The 21,055-nt window shown below is 38.3% G+C and overlaps 1 protein-coding gene across 1 annotated transcript; it reads right to left on the bottom strand.

The window, feature by feature from the left end:
- Positions 1 to 2,765: 2,765 nt before the first annotated feature.
- On the bottom strand, positions 2,766 to 13,616 carry maea (macrophage erythroblast attacher, E3 ubiquitin ligase). The gene is made up of 9 exons (XM_038286714.1): positions 13,496 to 13,616; positions 9,652 to 9,834; positions 7,347 to 7,550; positions 7,136 to 7,258; positions 4,798 to 4,874; positions 4,580 to 4,688; positions 3,576 to 3,709; positions 3,090 to 3,285; positions 2,766 to 2,993 (listed from the first exon to the last, which is right to left on the bottom strand). The coding sequence occupies exons 1-9, from the start codon at positions 13,562 to 13,564 to the stop codon at positions 2,898 to 2,900; spliced, it is 1,191 nt and encodes a 396-aa protein (XP_038142642.1). The 5' UTR covers positions 13,565 to 13,616; the 3' UTR covers positions 2,766 to 2,897.
- Between the last annotated feature and the right edge of the window lie 7,439 nt (positions 13,617 to 21,055).

Genomic DNA, 21,055 nt, shown 5'->3' with positions numbered 1-21,055 from the left:
GCAGCTTTATATAAATGAACTGCAATGACGACACAGAAACGACGCCTTTTCCGGTGTCTTTGCGGAGGGGGAGGGGTGAATCGGACATCTTGAAAAATCACGTAATGGCGACAAAGACATTATAAATGCATTTCAAATAAATGGAAGGCGTTGTATTTATTCCGTTGTGGTTAATATCAGTAAGTCTCTCATCCTTTAAAAATGTTAAAGGCGATAAAAGAAAAAATAAGAATAAAGCAGTGTTAGCTTCTAATCATAACTAAAAGAGGTCAAAATATAGCTCGACGCAACGCTTCATAAAGACGTTTGCTTAAACAACTTCTGTAATGTCTTAATAAATGAGGGGATTCATTTTCATTCCATTCGGGGATTTGAAGAATCAAACTTTGCATTTCTAACGATTTTATATATTAATATTAACCTTTATTCACTGAAACATGAAACAAAACCGACATAAAAGAGAAGGGGGGATGGGGTCCCCATGATGGGGACCAACCCCCGCAGAATAAAGGCGACTAATGTCCCCCTTTTCAGGGACACCGTTGAGGATTTACGCTCGTTTCCCATTCTCCTTTAAAAGATATATGTAGTTTAGTATAATACTACATTTAATTCCTTTTTGTCTTCATTGTCCCTGCCTGAGAAAATAAAATGATGCTGCCACCATAATGTGCCATTAAGTGTAATGTGAAATGTTCAGCTATACAATAGAAAATGTTTTGCAAACAGACATAATAAAAGTTCAGTTTTAAGCTTTAAACAGAAACTTCAGCCACGTGTTTTCTGTCTCCCCCACATGGCTGCTGGAATATAACTGCCATGATGATTTCTGACTTTCTATTTGACATAATGAATAGAAGAACAGTTGTGTAAAATGTTTGACTAATATGTTTCCTTGTAGACCCCATTTCCATGTTCAGATAATGAATTGATATTTTTTTAAAGGTTGGGAGATTGTTTTAGAACCTAACCAGAACTTAATTGATTGGTTTGCACACAAATGGACTGATTTATAATTAAATGTTTCAAACTAGATTACTTAAGTGTCTAAATGTAAGATTTTACAGAAAATCCCCTAATATTTCTACAGTTTGTAGTTGTTTTTATTCCTCTTTGTTCCTTAAAGCAAACATGACAAACAAAAACAGCTGTCATATGTGGACGCACTGTATATAGCCCATGCACCTTCTTATTCTCCTTTGATTATTTGTGTTGATGTAACGAGTACATTTCTCCACTGTATAATCAATATGAACAGGTTCCAGATGTATCCATACTTTAGTGAGGTGTTTCACTATGTTTTCCCAATTTATTTAACATGTCATATGAGAACTGTGTCATCCTATATTATCAGCTCTTCAGTGTCTGCACTAAAAACATGTTGACTTTTATGGGTCTGATGCGGCAGTAGGATCGATTTCCACATCAACATACCTGCTGGGACCTGTTTCTATCTGAGCAGCATGCATACAACTGCAGATAAAGACACCAATAGTAGTATGCTAAGCCTCCACAGCTTAGCTCAGATAGAAAGTTAACGTCACACCCTTCAGTCACGTGAGCCAATCAGATTCTGCAAATATGCAAATAAACAAAACACTGAAATCCAAAGTTTGACTAAGATCTTTATGAGACATTGAGCTCTCGAAAACATTCCCGGTTTCTATTCTACCAATACAAACACACATGACAGTTTGCTCCTTCACAGATACACTTCCAGATCACATACGGATACAAATGTGGGCCGGTTAACAAGGAGAAAGGACCAAATAAAACCTGCATTGAATCCGTTTTTTTTTTCTGGGATGTTTTAAACTTGAACATTTAGAAATCAGTAGATGCCGAAGCTAAAAGCTTCTCCTCATCCACTTTACACTATGTACTTAGGTCATGCAGGACAAGAATGATTCATGTACTCAGGTAACTCAAGGTCGTCCCCTTTGACTTTGAAAGGAAAGGCAGCAGTGTTGGATCAACAGTTTTGTTGCGGCTTAAACAGTACCACCATTAAATATCTGCTGGCGCCCCTTAATGCTACACACCTGTTATTGGTGCTAGGTCAACGGTTAGAAAATGAAACCTATAAAAAGCATCAATAGCATATGTAAGTGTAACAAACTAATTGTGAGTAAAGCTGAAGGAAAATCACAGTGAAATGAAAAGTTGATTCACATGAAGAATAAAAACAATTGAAACCAGAGGTTCTTGTCTAGCTAAGTGTCCTGCATGGCAATAGAAACTTTTCACACCTTTACTGAAACAGCCTGCTTTCTCAAAACTGTCAAATCATTACGAGACAACTATAGATATTTGCTAAAATAGGACCTATAGCTGATCAATTGAGGCTGCGTTTCCCAAATATCACTAAGAAGGAAGACACTGATGGATTGTTTTCCATCATGGATCGTAGGACGAGATTGTTTTTTTTTGTTTTGTTTTGTTTTTTTTTACAAAAAAAAAGGGACCAACCCCAAATGTTATAACACTGAGTTAATGTAAAAATAAAAGAAACTATTTGTAAAATGAAAAAAACTCCCAAGTAATCCTTTACAAGTTCTTTTTTATTTGTTGTAGTAAAATCAAACATCTAACTAACAGTTTCCACTCACTCCTTTTGTCTAGACTCTAATGTTCAGAGTAAAGGCCTTTAAGATGATGAAAATGTTGATAGTCCATGTGCTTGAATGGATCAGGTCAAACAACTTCTAGTCACATCTAAACAGTCTGAAAGAAGAGCCCAGTTTCTGTGAGATAAAGTTATCTATTGGTAAGAGGGGGGTTGGGGGATGAAGGGCGCTGGGTCACAGCTCCACTGCTGGTTCTGAGTGGGCCAGGTCACCAATGATGGAGGGCAGGGCCATAACTTGATCTCGTCAACACTGAGAAGCTCCATGTGATCACATGATGTAGACCTTCTCTGCCTGAGAGAAGCTGAAGACCTCTTTGGTTCTGGGACACACAACTTTGTCGTCTTGGCGAATGGACAGCAGGGACTGAGGATATAAAACCAAAAAGAACCAGAGTAGAGTTTCCATGATTTTGTCCAGAATTAACATATGCAACATGGTTTTGTCACGGAGAGGACTTACGTTGTAGCCGTAGACGTATCCGTTAGGCAGCATCATTGGAGGGTTGTTCTCATTCATGACCTCCCCAGAGATCTTACAGACTAGCCTGGAGTTGGCACAGTGAGCCATGGGCAGCGGCTGGGCCAGTTTATTAAGAGATTTACTGCAAACTGGGCAGTCTGGGTTTTTGGAGGAGCCATCCTCCTTGTAGCATTGACTGAAAGGATGAGTTAAGAATGATAAAGAATAACTGGGTCTGCAAAGAGCTTAATCAGATCTGACCTTTCCTCCATCCAGGTCCAGCTAACATCTCTACAGACTGCACATATCCCGGACAATCTCCCAGCTTGATGCAGAGACTTTAGCTCAGGCTGTTAAAGCTCCAGCAACAAGCTGCTTGATCAATCATTATAAATAAAGAGGCTAAATTCAGACATTTATAGGGACAGTTTAAAGAAGTTTGGACTTTTGAGAAGGAGCCCAAAGGTTAGTGTAAATAAAGGATACGGCGTCTTGATGGCTGAAAGACCAGCCTGCAGGGTGATTGTGAAGACAGAATTGTTTCCCAGCTGGTGGAGTCTGTAGTTGTCGTATCGAAACTGCTGGATCAGCATTTTCCAGCGAGCTGGATCCAAAAGATCCTGATGGAAACAAAAAGCCCATGGAGAAGTTTCCCCCATGAGGATAATAAGCCAAATAATTTCTATCTGAGCAGCATGCATACAACTGCAGAGAAAGACACAAATAGTACCATGCACTGCCTCCACAGCTTAGCTCAGATAGAAAGAATGAAAAAACTTGCTAACAAAATAGTCAAGAACCTTCTTAAACACCATTGGGGTAAAGTTAATGTGTGAATCGCAACTTTCAGTTCGGGTTACCCCCGTTTTTTCTTTTCAAAATCGAAAATACTCAGAACAGCCCAAGATGAGCTATTTTATTTTATACTCATGATCCATTTTATAAAAAAAAAAAACAGTTTCTGGTTTATATTTGTTTATTCAACCAGTGAGAAACAAACTGAGGACATTTTTAGGGTGAGGTTCCCGTTGTACTTGGGCAAAAAAACAGGACAAACTTGTTAAACCGTTTCTACAACAAATAGGAACCCTTATCAAAATAAACTACTTAAATATGTCCTATTTATTTCTGCAATCTGAGTAAAGATGACAAAAACCACAAGCTGTATTTCCACTGATCCGTCATGTAATGTGGAATAATTCTGCAATACTTTACTAACTGGACTCAACTGTGTTTCATTTATAAAGAGAATTTTGTTGGATTCACAAATTGATTTAAACTGCAAAATAATTGAAAGGTTTGCTTGACTCCATGTTGTTTTTATTGTAAACTAAACATAATTTAAATGTAGCCTGTAGTTTAGTTAGCTTGGTCTTGTTAAGACAACAGGCGCCATCTGGTGGCTGGAAGATGCTACTTCATATCATCCAGCTCTCCTGTAATCTGCAGTGTAACTGTGACCAAAGTTGGATTATTCCCAGTACTGGTACCTTATATGGGGAGATGTGTGTATCTGATGGGAAGGCCAGCATGCCCATCACCTGCCGGACCTCATCCAGCTGTCCTCCTTCTGCTTGGCTGAAGTGCTTCCTTGCATGTCTGATGTGAGCAAACAGAGACCAACAAACTCAGTTGTGACAGTTTAAATAAATGCTGCTTCTTAGAGGAAAATGAGTGTAAAGTGTGTGTTGAGTTCTGTGTGAAGTACCGGACTGCATCCATACGCTTGTTCTGTCTGATGAGCTCAATGAACTCCTGAATTCTCAGGCTAAACTCCAGACAGCTCTGCAAAATGAAGGGGGAAATTATCTGAACTTTAACCTCTTAAAGTTCCCAAAGCTGCAAGAACCAGACTCTCAAATCCGTTGTAAAAATGCTTTTAGAAAGCAAGCCTGATTGGCTGTAGCTTGAAGTCTGGTGGGTCATTTTTTAACAGAACATCTGTCAAGTGAGTTTAATCTGAATTTGTTCAAAGGGAATCAAATAAATACTTTTTTAAACCATACAACACTGCACTAAATCTGGTTACCTGCACAGAAGGATCTGTTCCAACAGTAGAATGACCTAAAACACCTGAACTGGTTTTAAAGGGCTTAAAGTCAGGCCAAAAAAAAAAAAAAAAAGATTAAAATTTATGTACATAAATAATTAAAATTCCCCAAATTTCTGCATTTATATCCATGATGAGTCTAGGTTCCAGCTTTAAACTCAATTTTACATCAACAAGTTCTAACGCAGGTGTTTTATCTTAATTTTGCAATTGAGATTTTGATTAATCTACAGAAATAACAACAGTGTGAACTTTCAGGAGATAAACATATCCCTCAAGTCAAAGACTATTTATTTAGCCTCTGCTGATGTTGATGCTACTCTTGATGGAACCTGCTCCCTATTCAGAGGAACTTGTCTGTAACATTGGGGCTGAATCCAAAAAGCAGCCCCTGAACACCAACCCTTTGTGCTTTCCCAGAGAGGGTCTGCCCCATTAAGTGCCGTCCAAAATCATGGGAGCCCTTAAATAGTGAGTCTGCATCAGCTGCAGGCTCGCTGGATTAAGCAGCAGGTGTAACGGTGAACTAGTGGTGGAGGAAACACGTGCATTCAAATGTAAGTTCTGCTGGCTGGCTGCAGCTCTATCACAATGACAGAAAATCACGAGTTAGGAAAAAGAAAAAGACATAATTTATCCCTAAAAAGAAATAGTTCTATTTGACTGGAGAGATTAATTTTTAAGAAAATAGAAAATGTTTAATGTTCTTAACCTGCAACACAGAACTACAGCCACACATGAGGTTTCACTGTGTTGCCATAGGAACGACTGCTTTCCCCACTGGTCTCTATTTTCTCACTGGATTGCCAATTGCCAGTTGGTAGTACGGGGTTGAAGTGAAGCCACTGATCGCCATATTGGTACTCCCTAGTTAGATCGGTCACAACGTAAACAATATGTGCGCTACAGCATCGAACAACGATGATGTTGTCATTTTCAGGGGAACTTAAGACTTTTAAAATAAAGATAAATTCCTTACACACTTGCTGTTTCACAGAATAAGTAGATTACTTTAACTTATAATACATAAAATAGGCACATCACATTGCAGTCAAGTCTATAAATCATGTAAAATGACATATTATACAAATTGTATGTGTTAATGGAGCATAATACAGATGTGCCAAATGTGCTAAATTGATTATTTACATTTATTTATTTTATTTTTATGGTAATTACATCTTACATATAATTTTAAGATTTTACATAAAGACTGAATTACAAGTATATGTCTGTTAATGCTTTAGTATTTTTCTATTTGCAAATTGTGCATGCATGATGCCATATACTTTTCTTCATTGTCTGTGCATTAGCCTTCAAATCTGACAGATTTACAATAGAGCTAATTTAATGAACCAATTTAATAACTCCCCAGAGCTCATTTCTACACTAGCAAAATCACATCAATTGGTAGAATAACAGGCAACACCAAGTTCATATTTTGCTTTTTGCTTATTTACAACAAGAATCTGATCATTTGAAAAACAAAAATAATACAAACAAGTATGTATGCACACACTGACACTGAAATTACCTTTGAAAAAAACTTCCCACAGCCGGCAAACTGGTTGTTTTTGCAGCCAAATGCTACACATGTAGACATTTTTTCTGCATATCTCTGTGAGAGTGGGGAGTAACAGCATGGCGGACGGTGGCTTCACTTTTTTCTGGGCAATACGCAATCCAGTAAATAAATAGAGATCAGTGACTTTCCCATTCCATTGGAGGGAGTAGGTCATCCCATTCAGGTTTTTACCCCCACGTACAATCCAGGCACTTTCCACAGCTGTCAGTGTGACTTCACTACGAGTCACACTTGATGGTTAAGGGTTAATGGTTAGGGGGCGGTTTGGGATTCAGCCTGGTTCTCCCTTTCAGATGAATCCTCGCCATCCAATGAGTAAAATAGAGCTTATAATACTTATTTTGTTAGTTAAAATATATCTCACGGTCTGAGAATGAAGGCAATATGGTCCAAATGCTGAATTTTACATACCTTCATCTTGCGGAGGCGGGACTTGTTGTCATGGCACCAGGCCAAGCACGTGGCCGTCTCCTGCCTCTCCAAAGACTCCTCCACCTCCTTAGCTGTGAGGAACATCTCAATGTTCACCAGATCCTAACAGAGGTGGCAGAATTGATCACTTTATATGTAAATCAGAGAAGATACAGAGGAACATATGATAGCCAGGAGACCCTGTGATCACCTCTATACCACTCTGTCTGGCCAACTTCACAGCTGTGTTGTAGTAGCCACAGCGCAGCAGGTGCTCCACCATCATGCGGTCCATGCGTTTCTTCTTCCACAGGTTGACAGAACCAGGCTGGTCGCTGCTGTGCTCCTTAAGGTGCTCGATGCGACGCTTGCAGAGCTTGGCGCTCTCATCTTCTGCTTGAATCGACTCGGCAGCCTTTAGAAAACACAGGATATGCTGGTGATGCTCAGGGCCTCTCCACTACAACATAGCTATTGTTGGAACAAGGAAAGGTTTTAAATCTCCACTGAAGTAAAACCTTGACGACAACCTTCAGGTAGCCATGCATGATCACTGTGTCCCATTTCAAAACAACCTTGAATTCAGGTGAGGATTCAGCTAGGACTGCAACAAAGAATCAATAAAATCGATAAAAATCGATTTTTAAAAGCGTTGGCAACGAATTTTATCATCGATTAGTTGTGTCGCGCGATTAATGCGTCCCCCGCCGCCGCCGTCATCACATCCACTTGACTGAAGAAGAAAAAAATACGGCAGAGCGAGCCAGCGCCGCAGGTGCAGTGTTGCCAACTCAGCGACTTTTCAGACCCCTCCAGCGACTATTTTTCAAAAAAGCGACTAGCGACAAATCTAGCGACTTTTTACGGTGTCACTGGCGGCTTTTGGAGACTCTTACGTGAAAGCATGTATCGTTCCTACTCTGCCGTGGGGCGCCTCCCCCATCCCAACCCCGCTCTCTCTCTCCCGCAGGAGTCCCTCTCAGCGCTGCAGTCAGAGGATGTTTACCCTCAGCGTCCAGACTGCAAATGAAGCGCGCATGCGCCGGGATTGACGGCGCAAATTGATCACAATAATTAAAATAGCCTGCGCTTTGTAAAGTGAAAAAAGTCGTAACATGCAACTTGTGTCAAAACAAATTAACATGGCACGGAACCACCATGTTTGTTTCATTTTAAAGTGGGGAAACGTAACGTTAGTTTCTCAGGTAGCTCATCTGATGCTTTCCTTACCGTGTTAGTAGGTTACAGACAGTGATAAGGTTGGCTACTTATTTTACTTTTAATTTCATTTGAATTAGCTTAAGCAGCGTTTATATTTACTTTATAAATAAATGAACTTGCAAATTATGAGGGCAAGGCTTTTAAAGTTTAAATCTTCTGGCAAAAATAAAGTAAAGATCCTGCAATTTATGGAAGTAAAGCAGAATAAAATCCAGCAAGATCAGTAATATGTCAATTAATTATATTTGCCACATTCCCATGTAAATATCTGTCTTTGGAGGATGTGTTTTTAGCACCCCTAGTTCTCTCATTTTTGTTCCAAATACAAATTATAATTTGAATCACAGGGCTATTTTTATCTCTATGGTTAAGTATTTTCTCAAGAAGCAACTTTAACTGCTATACTTTCCTGTCTTAAAAGGCAGAACTCTTCTAGTCTAAAAAAACTCATTTGTTGAAATGGGGGGACCTATTGTTTAAACCCCTTAGGGGCTTTTAAATACAAAAATGTCTTTTTTTGCGCTTTATGAAACAAAGTACCTTATATTTTGTGGATATACAGCTACATTTCTCATGTAAGTTTGCGTAGTTTTAACACAAACATTTATTTTTCATATTGCACCAGTACAGTTAATAAGCAACCTGTACTTGTGTGCTTGTTTGTTCTGTCTAAAATGTTTATTTTGGAATAAAGAGGTTAATATAAAAAATATTTTTTGTTCGATTCATCGATTAATCGAAAAAATAATCGGCCGATTCATCGATTTTTAAAATAATCGTTAGTTGCAGCCCTAGATTCAGCATTTAAAGCCTCTATTCTAATTGTATTTGCTTATTAACTCCACACTGAGCAGAAGATAGTTTCCTGTTATGACCAATGGATCAGTCTGACCATCCTCATGGGAACCTGACATAAAATTTCCTACTTGCTGTTGATTTTTTGTGAAAAAAGTTTTCATTTGTAAATCTGTAACAGGTGAAAATGAATAAGTTTTTTTTATAATTCACAGTGAAAATGACATTAATCTGGACATTAATCTTATTTTTTTATTCTGAGCTTTCAAATCTGAATAAATGAGCAGCAGTGGTACAAGTATTGTCGGCCATTGCAGCAACATGAACATAAATATCTACTTCTAGTTGCGTGGAAAGTGGTTTAATAAAACAAGTTTATAGTCAGAACAAAAATATATAGAGCTAGAGGGAATAGAGTGGTTTTTTACTTTGTTAGATTTACATAACAACTATTGTGATACTTTAGAAGTGGTGCTCATCTTCGTTAGCAGCTGTCTCACCTTCCTCTTCAGAGCACTGAGCTTCTCCACCACTCCATCCAGCAGTGACACCACGGAGTCAACCACCGGGAAGCTGCTGAGGGTCTTCTCCAGCTCTGCAACCACCATGGTGACGTGACTCGTCTCCCGGTCGATGTTCTTCTGGGCCGCTCGGAACCGTTTGTTCAGAGTCTCGTACGGCACCTGGTGAGACAACGCTACGGTGTGGTGAAAGTGGACTGAGTTCAGTTTAAGGCTGCTGTTTTGATGAAGTTTTAAGATTTTGAAAAAAGAATCAAGCCACAACCACATTTTGAATCATATAAATAGATTTTTTTTTCAGGAGATCAGAAGACATCTTTATGTCAGAGTCTGTCAGATCAAGCTGAGGCAAACCGCCCCACTTGAAGGACGATGATAAAAAGTAATTCTACAGAGGTAAAAAGCCAACAAATAAATGGAAAATAGAGAATCAATACAGTAGATGTGCAGAGAAGCAGGACGAAAAAAACAGCCAGTCCTCCAATCAAGTATATTGATTTATATTATTTAATACTTAAAGAATTTTTGTGTATTTTTAATTTTTTTTTATTCCATTTTTTTTTTTTTTTTATATCCAAAATGACTTTGTCTAATCCATGTTGTATAGCTAGTAGCATGTGGCCGTTTCTGATTAAGCCGGGAAGCTTCTTTTCATTGCAGCCTCTGATCCACTGACGGGATTCTTCCCCTCAAGCTGGACTGACTAGGAAATGCACCCTTAGGAGGAAACACAGTTTATTAGGATTTCAGAGATCTGTTCCAAACTCCGATGGCAGAATGGGACCTTATGTTTCACATGTTGCGTTATTTTCTGAGGGCAGAGACCTCAGCTCAGACGTATGGTGTTTACTGGAAGAGAAAACGGCCTCCCAGATGGATTCCTTCGACCATGCTTCTATTTAGACAGGAATCTGTTTTCCTAGAAAATATCCAACTGTCTTAACTGTTCCAAAGGCCTCCTAGAATCTCCTTCTCACCTAAAACTGGAGTGACTGGGTTGACAAGAACCATCTGCAGAGATGAAACAGGATCTCACAAAAAATGTCAAGAAAAGCCTGATCCAAAGTGACCAATAACTAAACTCACTTTACTCATCTTGACTAATGAAAATTATTCTCATCCTCTAAGCTCAACATTTCTGAAATTTGGTTCCAAAGTCTGAGAATCAGGATATGCATGTCAAAACAATGAATCTTTTTGTAAATAAAGCTAAAAAATTCTGACTGAAAATTGATCAGAACAAGGATCGGATACATTAACCTATTAAACATGTAAAAGAATCTAAACTCTCGAATAAAGAGATGAGAAAGGTACCGATTTGCAGCTGTAGCATAGTTTGTGATTATTAATTATGTCAAATAAAAAAAATAACAGTTTGTACAACATCTGTTATGTAACAGGTTAATGTTTCACCTACCAACTTAAACCGTGTGGGAACAAATGGATAATCCACAACTAAGTGGAAAATACAGCCGTTATTATTTAGATGTCCGACTGTTATTAATTATGTCCAATTAATCAATGAGTCCCACGTAGACAAAAGCAGATGACAAGAAAATATATTGTAAACTAGACATATAGTAGCTTTAAATTGGCTTTCAGAGAAAAGCAAATTTTTAGATTTAACGAATGCTTAAAGACATGATTATATCTTTATGCAAAACACATAAGATGAAGCCTTTTGATGTCTCAATCAGAAAACTCCGACTCTAGAAGGATTTAAGAGAGTACAAAAACCCAGAAGCATCTGGAAATCACAACCATGCCCCTAAAATTAGTCTGTAGGTGAAATCTGTGTGAGATTTGGGGCTCAAGAGTGGATCAGAACATCCAACAGGTCCAATATTAAGCAGACATAAAGCACAGGTCGCCATAAAGTTATTACTGTAGGAGAACAAGACTTTTCCTGTTTCTGAATTAAAATGTAAACAGGAAAAAACCCCAAAAAAGGAAGAAATTATTCTTCCAGTTGCTCATTGATACAAGCAGTTATATAGAGCATTTTATCATTATTCAGCTGATACAAAGTTGACTGTGTTGTTAAATGTTTTCCAGAATCTGTTAGGAAATCAATTCAGCATTCTGAGTCTATGCCCAAATGCTGCACGACCTCTGAAGGAGGAAAAAAACAGATTTTATAGAAGAGAACATTTGTTACTTACTGTACACAAAAAAAATTACAATTAAACACAGAAGTTTTATTTAAAATATGAAATATTCTTAACGGTGCTTTGGTTCAAGTTAAAATGTTGATTACTTTTCAATGGGTATATTTATTTTTCTACTGTAACAAACATGACCTTTGGGCTGAGCATTAATTGAAGAAAATCAATTAACTGACAGCTATTCCCACTTCTATAAAAGTTAAATATTTATCCTTTTGTGGAGTTGATGCAATCAGCTGGATTTCCTTAGATAGAAAACTATGAACCAATCTGACTGTATGATTTGGTTGAATCGTCTCTATAAGGTGCCTTCGATGACATGCTGTGAATTGGCGCCATATAGACAAACTGAATTGATTTGGTAAAATCTTTGCAAATATTTTTGCGAATGAATGAATTTAAAAAGGTTCACCTATTGTTAGGATTATTTTGTTTTATCGATGACTGTATTATAGTATTATATAGCATATATGATATGCTTTATGAATGTACTATAAATTGAAGTATATGAATCATTTCCAGGATTTCATGATGTAGGTGTCTTCCCTTTAAATCTGCACACATAAGCTCGGGTATTATTATCAAAGGGTTTCTTTATTGCTCTTTTGATTAAACCATAACTAAAACGAGGACATAAAAACCCAGCAGCTGATGAATTTAGTTAATAATGGAGGCATCATGTTACAGATGATCCTCTTCAGATAGAACATCAGCCCTGTCCCAAAATGGTGCCCAACACCTTCCTGCAGCAGAACCATAGCGATGCTTTTCTCCACAGCCTTTTTTCATCACCCTGGTAACATTTTACCCCCTCGGTTCCGACCCAGATGCTGTCATTCAGCTGATACTCACAGTGTCCCTGGACACACCGGACCGGGAGCCCGTCTCCTAACGGTGTCGCAGTGATGCTGAGTGGGAGAATGGAGGAGCAGTGCGTGTGTGCGGCAGCCGGCTGGGATTTCTCCCACTGGCCATTTTGAAGCACAAAGAAGCGGCAGGAATCTGATGACTCAGGAACCCCCAACCATCCATAAACTAGCCTCCTCATTCCCTCCCAATCAGCACCACATACCGGCATTTAACAGCCACCGGTTTGCCTCCACTGATCAGAGCTAACGTTAGCAGGCTAATCACGTCTGCATCCTGTCATTTCTTCCCCGAAAGGTAGATCAACCATGTTGTTTCTGGTTCTCGTAGATATAACCAGAAGCAAAACGGATTAATCCGAACCAGGTAGAAAAGCTATCAGATACTTTCACATTTTATAAAAGAATCCACACCTTTTTCCCTAGTTATTCCAAGAAAACCATCCTGCAAGCTTTTTTTTTTCTTTTCTCACGGATCCAGTTAGTCAAAAGCAAGCTCGATTTTAATCTAACAACTATGCACTTTTGTAAGGATTCGGTATAAAAAATCTTCGAACTAAGAAGAAAATCGCCAAATACCCCAAAAATGGTGTTGACACTTTAAAATCCTTCTTTAAATCCAGGAGGTTGGTTTTCTGGTTGTGCTAGTTTAGCTAACCCCAGCCTCCCTGTAATGTTCGCCGTAGCAGTCTCTAATTAACCACTAATTATCCTCCTTTAAACAGATCTGGACGTTATGACGGTGTAGATTAGAATAGGGGATTGACATGTTACAGTTTGTGCTGTGTTTACCTTTAGAGTGGGATATTCTTGGACTTTCAGAGCCATGGACAGCTGAGCTGCTGTCTCCTGAACCGCCATCTTGGTTTTGTGATTTTTCTTGTAGCTGTTTTTGTTGTTTTTTTCGCCTTCAGCTCAGAATGGTATCAGTGCCTCACTATCGCCCCCTAGTGACACGGGGGCGATACTCAACAAGGAGATGTTAGGTTTTTTGTTGTTGTTTTTTTCCTCAAACTATATTTATTCAAATTTTAGCAGTTTAAACAAACATCTTGAAAAATATACAAAATATGATCACAGCAATAGTAGCGTTACTGTTCAAGTCAAAATAAATTAGAGACAACAAATTGCCTCACTCTATATTGGTTCCAATTCGACTGATCACATTTCGTGCTTAGCCTCTTATACTGATAATTAAATTTGACAGTATATGTCCTTCAATAAATTGTCTTTGGGAACTGCAGTTCTTTTTTTTTTCTCCATTACTGGCACCATCTTCTGAGATATTCAAAGTCTTGACATAATTAATGAAGGAATTCCAAACAGATTCAAACAGGTCCTGTTTGTCCTTTAATATATACATATTTTTTTTCCAGAGGGAGGACAAATAACATTTTTTTGTTTTTGTTTTAGTCCTTTTCCGTGACTCCCGATCTCACACAGTGGCTTCAAAAGTATTCATGACCATGGACTTTGGATAGGCCATTCTAGCCCATTAACCTGCTTCATTTAAAACCATTTAACCAATTAAATAAAATTTATGTATATAGCGACAATTCACAAGACAAGTCATCTCAAGGCGCTTTACAGCCATACATACATACAGTCAGGATAAATCGTACCCCTGACTGAATGTTTAGGGTGACTGTCCTGTTGCAAAGTGAATCTTTATTCTGAAGTCTTCTTCAACCTCTAACAGGCTTTCGTTTGGATTAAACTCCATCTAACTTCCCATCACCTCTGACCAGCTCCACAGGCCCATGCTGCTACCGCAGTGTTGTGAACGGTGTGTTCAGGGGCATGTGGAGGACAAGTCCTCAACCACAGCCTCTGTTTGTGGTATGTCGCACAACACATCTGCTGTGACACATATGGCTGTGGTAAATTGTAAACACATCCTCTAACACATCTACCCATAAGATGGCATTTTTATTTCTACTTAGATGTGTCGTATTTGTATTTACCTGCTTTCTTGTTACCTTTTTATTATCATTTCTAGTTTTTTTGTATCCATTGTACGACACTCTGATAAATCTGTGGTTGTTGTAAAGCACTTAATAAATGAAATGTGTCTGGCTGATCTTCAAATTCCTTTCTTTTAACACAGTTCTTTTTCAGCCACAAATTAAGTTGAATTAACAGATTCTACAACCTGAGCTGTTGATCTCTACAGCTCCTCCAGAGTTGCCCATCTTGTTAGCTGGTTCTTTGAATAATCCTCTCCTTGTCCAGTCTGTCAGTTTCTCTAGACTTCCATGTTCTTAATGTACAATGCCAAATCCAAATGTTTTTTTTTCTAGATCCATATGAGGATGCACTGTAAATACCCCATGCAACTTTTCCTCCTTTCCACACCTTCTTTTAACTATTGAGCCGATGTGACAAGTGAATTTCTCCATTCTGAGATCAATAAAGTGTGTCTTATATCTTGTTAGGTCTGCAGTTGCTCCATCTTCTTACCGTCGCATATCTATCAAACCTCTGAGACCGTCACAGAGCAGCTGCATTTAAACTGAGATTAAATGCCCTAACAGGGGGGATCTCAATAGGGATTTCCAAAATTCTTGGAAACGACAGTGAAAGTATTTTAAAATCTAAATCCACTTGGAGGTACGAATAACTGTAAAATCCCCAAATCAGAGAGGAAGAGTCATTGGATACAGATCGATCCAAACATTATTGTGGGATTTCATAAATATGAAGCCAAATGAAATGACCCTGCACAGAGACTCACTATTGTAATAAAGTGAATCTGTTGTGGAATCTCCCCTCATCGATCATGGTCACATTTAGGTCAGAGACCCTCCTCTAGCTGCAGGTTCCCACCTCCTATTGGTCAGTCTGAAAACCAGTCAGCACTGATTGGCTGGAACCATATTTAGTCAGTTATAACTGGCATAATTTTCTCTGCATGTTATGTCCCCTTGGCTCCAGAGCAAAGTGGAGCAGTGCTCTCAGAGAGGAAGGGGATGCAAGGTTTTTCATGCATTTTATGGATCATTAGGGAAAACTGCTTCTAGTATAATCTGTTGGGAGGGTTTAAATGATAAAAGTCTCTATGATTACACCTCGTTTTGCAGCGTGTTTCAGCTGCTGACATGACTCTGAGCCAAACTAAACTGGGTGGAGGGTTACTGTGTGAATGCACACTCTGATTCACTGCATCCATATGTACATAGACTGCAGTTTGGTTTGCAGAAAAAAAAAAATCAATTTAGTATTCTTATAAATAAGACCAAACCCAACAGGATAAAAAAAAAAACAGTTTAACCATGAATGCATTTTTTCAAGGGTAGCTTTTCATTTTTCCTGCAACTTATAAAAAACAAATTTATTAAGAACTGTATTTTGTTTCACTAAAATGAGTAATTTTTAAAAAAGAAAACTGAAAACTATTGCACTTGAAAGACTGTTTAATGCAGTTTTCACTTTTAGCTCGTTTCAAATCCTGTAAAAACTCAAATTACATTAAAGTAATGCCAGAAAAACAATTTTAGTTAATTTAAAAGATGCATCATAAACAGTGAAATTAAGTGTCCAACATCACATGCATTCAACATTTAGAGAGACAAACATATATTGGCCACATAAAGCTGGTTTAACCCCTCAACATTAATTTTTAATTAATCCTAATAGGGGAATTGACTCAGTTTAAATTATTTCTTCACCACATCTGGAGTCAACAGCTGCATCAGTGCTTCTCAGTCAAATGTTAACTTAAAGTGTGTTTTCAGTTCTTACAATAAGCAACCACATTCTATTTGACTGTTAAAAAAATATAAATTAGAATCAAGTAAAATAAACCCACAATAAGTTAATTTACAGAAGGAACAGGTATTAAAAAGGCAACTGGAAGAATAATTTTGAGTATATTTAGGAGCTATACAGGAATCAATTGTCCCTCTATGGGGCTCCATCTAAAACTAAGTAAAAAGAGGGCTTAATGTTTGGGTTTTTCATGCCCAAGGTGGGACAACATATTTTGTCAGAAATCCAAATTGTATCTTCATAGATTCAGTGCTAAAAATCACAATATTTTGTGGCAAACTTTCTGGCTGCAGCAAACCCTGGAAAAGCACTGAAGATATTTAACCCTTTAAAGCCTCGATTGTTAAATAATAATTGACAGAAAATGCAATTTCCTCTATTAGAGTTGTCAAGTCACTTTCTGACAAATGAAATAAAAAAAAAAATACTTTTTGAATAAGTTAAATTAGAACATTTATTTGCATCAATTTTGATACATTAAGCATTTCTATATAATCTTTTACACATTTTCTGTTTACTACATGTGTCTGATTGGGTAAGTCTGGGTTTTCAAGCACAAAAAACATCCCAATTATGATACAGAAGTCTTAAAAACTCATGTATTAAATGTGATACACTTGACTTTAAAGGGTTAAAAAGGAATTTCCTCTCCTCTGTGCTGCAGCAGCTGTGAGGTTGGTCCATCAGTTGCTCTCCTCTACTGATACAACTTCTTCAAGTCCGGACAGGAAACACCATTTGTTATGGAAATCTCTGAAGTTTTCTCTCTCTGGTTCTTTTTCCTGAGAAGGGATCACTCGGGACAAACTCTTTAAATAAGACTTCATAATGTATATGTTTTAAATAACCATGAGACATGACAACATGATTTTGACATGAATTGTAATCTTACTCAGATCAGAGAAGTTGTATAGGGTTACAGCATCTCACTTTAATAATCCCAGAGGGAAATTGCTTTTGTTACATGTTCCAGTTACAGTTTTATATGTATATACACACATCCAACTACACAATATAATAAAGATAAAAAATAAGAATAAAAAGATAAATATATACACATCTAGCTCTTCTGTGTACATCATAGATGTTTGCAGCTGAGGAGACATCCATGGTTCTAGTCGTATCAAAATATTACACATTGTTCTTAGGTCAAGGACAGCGCTCTCATTCCATTCCCAAATCTATGCCACATCCGTAATAAAGAGGATAACTGCATATCTGGAAAGAGGAACTGTCCCAATTAAATAAACTGACCCCAACAGGCAGGTAATATTAGGGTTTAACAGATTCACACATAATTAAATATAATAATCCTAACAATCTTTACAGAGTTTCATTATCAATGACCTCTCTTCTTCCTTGAAGAACAAATATTTCCTACCACATTTTCTTTAGGCTGAGAGATTTACAAGATTTTCCGCTGATAATAGAATGCTAAAGGTATTACAGATGCTTTTCAAAGTTTTATCATTTTGAGATTTTAATTTCTCCGTTGCTGAATCTTAAAGCGTTGAAATATTCCAGGTATACATCTATATCCTAAATAATATTTGGTCATAATGTTCAAGGTTGGTGAGCTGTGACATCCCAGGTGTCTAGACTCACTGGGAAGAAAAACAGTAAGAGCTTTGTTAAAGCAACCTTGAATTGTCTTATTTATTTAAAAAAAAAATTGACAAAATTTTTATTTTCAGCTGTCATTAGATTCAGTCTATTTACTATCTGAACGCTAACATAAGATGTTTAACCTTGTTTAAAATCTCCCTATATTAGTGCTATGAAATATTACATGATATAAAGTTGTTTTACACTGACTGTATGAGATTATAGAAAACTGATTATACCAAAGTAAAAGCTTCAAAGCAATTGTGTTAAAGCTTTGTTGAGTCTTGAGTTCTATATTTCCTCAAATAGTGGACATGAATCCTGTCCCTCCTTCTTATCTTCTGCCCTTCTTCTTCTCAATATGTTGCCAATCCCTTTGTCTCTCATATCAGACTTTTGCTTCCTCTCCTCTTCCTCCCTGCCTTCCCTCCTGCAAGAGGAGACGCCTCCCCCCTACAGCACATTAGATATCCACGCTCTGCAGTATCTGTAAAGGCATCCACATTGTTCTGCAGTTCAGCGTTGGTATCCATAAATCCAATTTGCCTGGTGTGTTTGGCTGTTTGAGACTCTGGCATGTTGAAGTTGCACACACATGCATTCTTTTGCATTCTAGTGCAGACTCCTGGCTGCAGCATCTTGCGTATGTAACTGTATTTCAAGTTGCACAACAATGTATCAGCTTTCTGTGCAGCTGCTTCTGGGGATGCCTGTTCTGTTGTGCAGACTCACAGTTTTAATTACTTGTGTGGGTGTGGGTGGGTGATAGCTCCAGGTCTAACTGGCTGTCGGTTCTGATAAGGCCGGCGGTTTGGAGGCTGCTGCTGAGTGTGGATCTACTGAGAAGGAGCAGAACCATTAGACACGCTGCAGTGCCTACAGAGAGGGGAGAGAAGGAGGGTGGAGATGGATGATGAGACGGAGATAGGGAGAGGTTTGGGGGAAAGTGGGATGGAGTGAGACTGAGACAAGAAGGGAAGGAAGACAGAATGGTGGGAGCAGCAGGTGAAGGTGTGAAGATGATATGTTGGGGGAGGAGAAACTGAGTGAGAACAGGGAGGGACCTGAGTAACCTTACATGTTAAAATCAGGGTTCGGTGCTGCAAAGACATAAACACTTTATTGTCTCCAAATAACACTAACAGCAGAAAATAAGGTTTCATTTTAATGAGATTTGATTTAGAGATCAACAGGAAGTGGTGCATTATTTGGGGAGAACTTTGTCAAAACTGTTTGTTTGTTTTTTATCTACATATATGCATGTTTTAGAAATCTATTTAGCTTTGATAGTCGCCTTTAGCTCATCTGCATTGTTGGTTCTGGTGTCTCCAATCTTCCTCTTGACTCCGTAGATTCTTCATGTGGTTCTCCAGGGTCATTGGGTCGGTACCGAGCTTGTCAGCAGAAGTAGGCGATCTGAAATATCAGTAGATCCCTTTGTTGACTGCAGAAAATCCAGTCGATCAGAATCAGTAGATGACTGGTTCCCTAAATCCTCACTGACAGGAAACTTCATGCTGGGCTTGAAGAAACACTGATTCTGTTTTTTTTCTCCTTTATTTAACCAGGTAAACCCCATTGAGATTTGGATCTCATTTTCAAGGGGGACCTGGGCAGAGATCCGCAATACACTGCAACCTGGTTACAAAAAAAAAAAAATTAATACATATGCACAAATATAAAACAATAAAAAATTCTTAAAAGCAGTGACACTGTTTCATAGAAGCTTGTTGTCTATCTTTACGAACCGCTCGAAATAAGTCCAATGAAATATTGTCTGACATTTTGAGCTCAGACTGGAGCTGATTCCACGCTGTAGGAGCCAACACACCGTATGCTTTATTTCCTTTATCAGTTCGAAAACAAAGAACATGTAGAAGAATAAAGACATTTGAGCCTAAAAAATGTGGACAACTAGATCTATGCAAAAGAGAGCTTAAGTATGTTGGTGTTAGTCCAAGAAGAGATTTATATATTAGGATCATCAAATGATTGTTTCTCCGAACACTTAAAGGAGGCCAATCAGTTTTTGCATACAAATCACAAGGATATATCAAACGTCTACTACCAGTTATAAACCTTAAAGCACAACGTTAATCTCAAATATAATTTAAACTTTTCTTTATCGTTAAAGAAGACTTTGGATCGCTGAGTACCATTCTGGTTCTCGTTCTCCTCAGTCTTGTAGGACTCTAGTAGTCCATGTGTTGGACCGTCCATGCCTGGTGGATCTTGATTTCCTCCTATTGTTAAGTTTCCCTATTACAATCTTCTTGACAAACCTTTCAAAACTCTACTTATCCCTTATGTCGGTGAACGTTTTCCTGCCACAGTTTACCAGCCACTGAACTTTCTATTGTTAGATACAGACCTCTTTGAACAACCAGCTACTTTAGTGATGACTGTTAGGAGGTTTTTCTTAGAGGAGAGGTCATTGACTGTCCTCTGGGCACATGTCCATTCAGCAGACGTCTTCTCCAAGATGACGTCTCCTACTGACCCAGACTGAGACCAATTAAAGCCTCAGAAAACCACAGGCGTTTGGAGTTTATTAGCATTAATTAGGCAGAAGCCAAAATCTCCCATTTTTCCCTAGGCTGGTGAAGGCATCACCTGCGGTACTCTGCCTCTAATTGGCTAATACTCACAGTCTCTACTGATTACATTGGTTAATTGTAGACATGACGACCAGTGAGCCAATCGGAGGCCGATATGGGAGGTCCATGCTGAGGTCAATATTGCTCACATAATAAATAACATTAACAAGTTTACTTTGATTGATTTGCCTTTAGGATTTGAAATGAATCGGTCATATGAAGCCAGCTAGTCAAACAACACTTTTTTTTCTCTAATTACAAACGTCCTCGTGAATGAACATTAGCCAGCAGTTCAGCTAATGTTAGCGATGCTAAACCGTTAGCCTAACGTCGAGGCCCGCTCGCCCGCCCATCCCTGTTGGACAAGATGTTGGCTCCTTCG

This window comes from Cyprinodon tularosa, unplaced genomic scaffold (genome assembly GCF_016077235.1).
Source record: "Cyprinodon tularosa strain WSP-4 unplaced genomic scaffold, ASM1607723v1 ctg229, whole genome shotgun sequence".
NCBI classification, from domain to species: Eukaryota; Metazoa; Chordata; class Actinopteri; order Cyprinodontiformes; family Cyprinodontidae; genus Cyprinodon; species Cyprinodon tularosa.
This window is presented reverse-complemented; position numbering and strand designations above follow the sequence as displayed.